The 3092-nt window shown below is 33.7% G+C and overlaps 1 protein-coding gene across 1 annotated transcript in view; it reads left to right on the forward strand.

Annotated features, from left to right (window-relative positions):
• The first annotated feature begins 1173 nt into the window (after window positions 1–1173).
• The window catches only part of LOC107718169 (phospholipid phosphatase-related protein type 5-like), a 13029-nt gene continuing 11110 nt past the window's right edge, over window positions 1174–3092 (forward strand). The window contains exons 1-2 of the mRNA XM_016525148.1: window positions 1174–1186; window positions 2062–2312. Of these exons, the coding sequence (XP_016380634.1) occupies window positions 1174–1186; window positions 2062–2312 (264 nt within the window). The remainder of the gene's footprint in view (window positions 1187–2061; window positions 2313–3092) is intronic.

The following is a 3092-nucleotide window of genomic DNA, read 5'->3' on the forward strand; positions in this document are numbered from 1 at the left end:
ACACACACACACACACACACACACACACACACAGACAGACAGACAGACAGACAGAGTGGCAAGAATAAGTTTGAAAATATCTTGATTTTTGCATTAAAATGTGGTCTGATCTTTATATAACTTACAATTACAGACTAAACTACGGTGGCCGTGAAGTGCAAAGCAAATCACAATTCTGAAAACAAAATAACAAATTACAAACGCAAATGCAAGTCTAAAAAACAAAATAACAAATCAGAAAGCACAACAACAATTCAAAAAACAATATAACAAGTCAGAAAACATAAATATATATATATATATATATATATATATGTTGACAACTTATACAAGCTAATCTGTTATTACTCATGCATACAAATTACATGGTACATGTATAATACTAGCTAACAACAATAGTATAACATAAACAGTTACCAAAAGTGAGTTCAGAAGTGTACACTGGATTTTTGTCTTTTATGACTAGTCCCACAATGTTCTGAAATGTTCCAGAAAGCACTAGAACATTAGAGAATATTCCAAAATGTTACAGAAACTTACAGAATGTTCCCATCCTTGCAAAAGCATAATATCTTAAAAAAAAAAAATCAGTACAAAAACTTGTCTGTACTAATCCAATGTTTCATAACTAATGACAGAAGTTCTCAAATTTACCTGACCTAAATATTTACCAAAATATCGATGCTACGTAAAAATAAACAGTGCAATAATGATTAACACTTAATTAACAAGTGAAACAATTCTTTGTTACATTGTGTTATACATGTTAAAGAACTGATTCACTTGTCTGAATTGCAGTGGCGAAGCAATATTAGCAATAGCCTAACCCACAAAAAGATGAATTAAAAAAAAAAACCAGCATCCTTAGCATGAACCCTTAATGGGTTCATCCTGAAACAAACACTGTAATTGTACTAATGCAGTATGTGTTAGAGCGATGTTGTATAGTTTTTGCGTTATTCCAGCACAGTAAATTACTGTCTTGTCTGTTATGCTGCTCCTCTCACTTCCTATGTAAGCATGCAATCATGTAGTTTTACGAACCATATGACTACACTTGAATTTTGTCGTGAGAACATCTCGGCCGAAATTCAGTGCTGTGCCACATTATATTGATGGTTAAAAATTGAGTCCTCTGGAGCATAATGAATAAGTTTGTTAATGTGGGGGCCGATGGAGGAGCTATGTGAGTAAACTGACAGCGGTACCGCTCATTGTAAACTAGTTTAACTCGACTGCTTCTCCAAGCTCCGCTCATAGAAAACGTTCAATGTGACAAAGCTGCCCACGCTTACATTAAGATTTGAGTCCCATTCTGCTTTCATGCCTAATATTCTGGTTGTAAAAAAGATGTAGACTCACCCGGCACTGAATGTGCTGTCATTTTCCATGATGTGATTACAGTTTGGCATCACTGAGGTTTTCAGGATTAGTTTCCTTTTTTTTAAAGAATAGGCATTACATTAATTATGAAGAAAATGATGTGCAATTAATCATCCCACTTGACCAGTATGCAAACATACCGTTCAAAAAATTTGAGGTCAGTATGACACATTATATACAAAAGTGACATTTATAATGTTACAAAATATTTATATTTCATATAATTCCTGTTTTTTTAAACTTTCTTTTCATCCTGAAAAAGAATCCAGAAAAAAAGTGTATCACGATTCCCACAAAAATATTAAGCAGCACAACTGTTTTCAATACTGATAATAATAAAACATGTTTCTTGAGCACCAAATCAGCATATTAGAATGATTTCTGAAGGATCATGTGACACTGAAGACTGGAGTAATGGCTGCTGAAAATTCTGCTTTGCCCTCAGAAGAATGAAATACATTCTGAAATATATTAAAATAGAAAAGAGTTATTTTGAATGGTCATAATATTTCACAATATTGCTGTGTTTACTGTATTTTCGATCAAATAAATGCAGCCTTGATGAGCATATAGGACTTCAAAAACATAAAATCTTAAATTCTTAATCGTCTAAATATTAAAATCTCAATTCCATATGTAAGACTGAAATCCTAGATTTGTGTCTTTGTGTTCCTCCAGGTGTGTACGCATTTGGCCTCTTTGCCACAGATATCTTTGTAAATGCCGGGCAGGTGGTTACGGGAAATCTGTCTCCATACTTCCTGACGGTGTGCAAACCCAACTACACTGCGCTGGGGTGCCAACAGGTGGTGCGTTTCATCAACCAACAGGAAGCATGCACAGGCAACGAGGATGATATCTTACACGCTCGCAAATCCTTCCCATCCAAAGAGGCGGCCATCAGTGTTTATGCGGCTCTTTATGTTGCTGTGAGTAAACTTGACATATACACATAACAAAAGAAAGAGATGAGTCAAACTCTGTGGTTTCTGATTCATTTTTTAGTCTAAACAATAAAAAAAATAATTCAATGCAAACCTGGTCCAAAGCTATATGCTTTGTGGTTTGAAATCTTGCAATTTATGAAGGCTGCTTATGCACAAGTTAATCAGGAGAGAGAGAAAAAAACAGCCTGTACTGCAAATAAGGGTCAGACAGAAGGTGGAAAAAGAATATTTAAAACTACATTATGACACAAAAAGCTAATCTAACATTATAAGTAGAACTCAGAGAAAAATAAAACAATAATTAAATAGCTTGATGTAATATGATATGATGTATAAAATAAATCATATAATAAGACCTCTTTGTAAAGCATATGCATGGCTTTTGCAAGTGGTGATGGGTAGACTTTATAAAAGCACAGTATCTTTAATGCCTGAGGGCATTGTGTCCTTCTTGATATTTAGTCTGTACATTACTGATTATTCAAACTGACATTGTGATTATGCTTATCTTGTAAAATTGTTGTCCAATTTAAAATTTTAGAAAGAGCATAAAAGGATTTTGCTCCAACACCGCTTCAAATTCTGATGAGAGAAGCCTTTTATCCATGCTATGGTATTGATCCAGGCATGAGGCTTCATAACATGGTTTTTTTTTTTTTTTTTTTAAATGGTACCACTTTTTATAAGCATAGAAGAATTTTTTTGTTTTTTTACCAAACCTAAAATGTGCTGTAGCTCATCTTTTATTTTACATGTAGCTGT

The sequence above is a fragment of the Sinocyclocheilus rhinocerous genome, unplaced genomic scaffold (genome assembly GCF_001515625.1).
Source record: "Sinocyclocheilus rhinocerous isolate Xijiao unplaced genomic scaffold, SAMN03320098_v1.1 scaffold480, whole genome shotgun sequence".
Classification (NCBI taxonomy): domain Eukaryota; kingdom Metazoa; phylum Chordata; class Actinopteri; order Cypriniformes; family Cyprinidae; genus Sinocyclocheilus; species Sinocyclocheilus rhinocerous.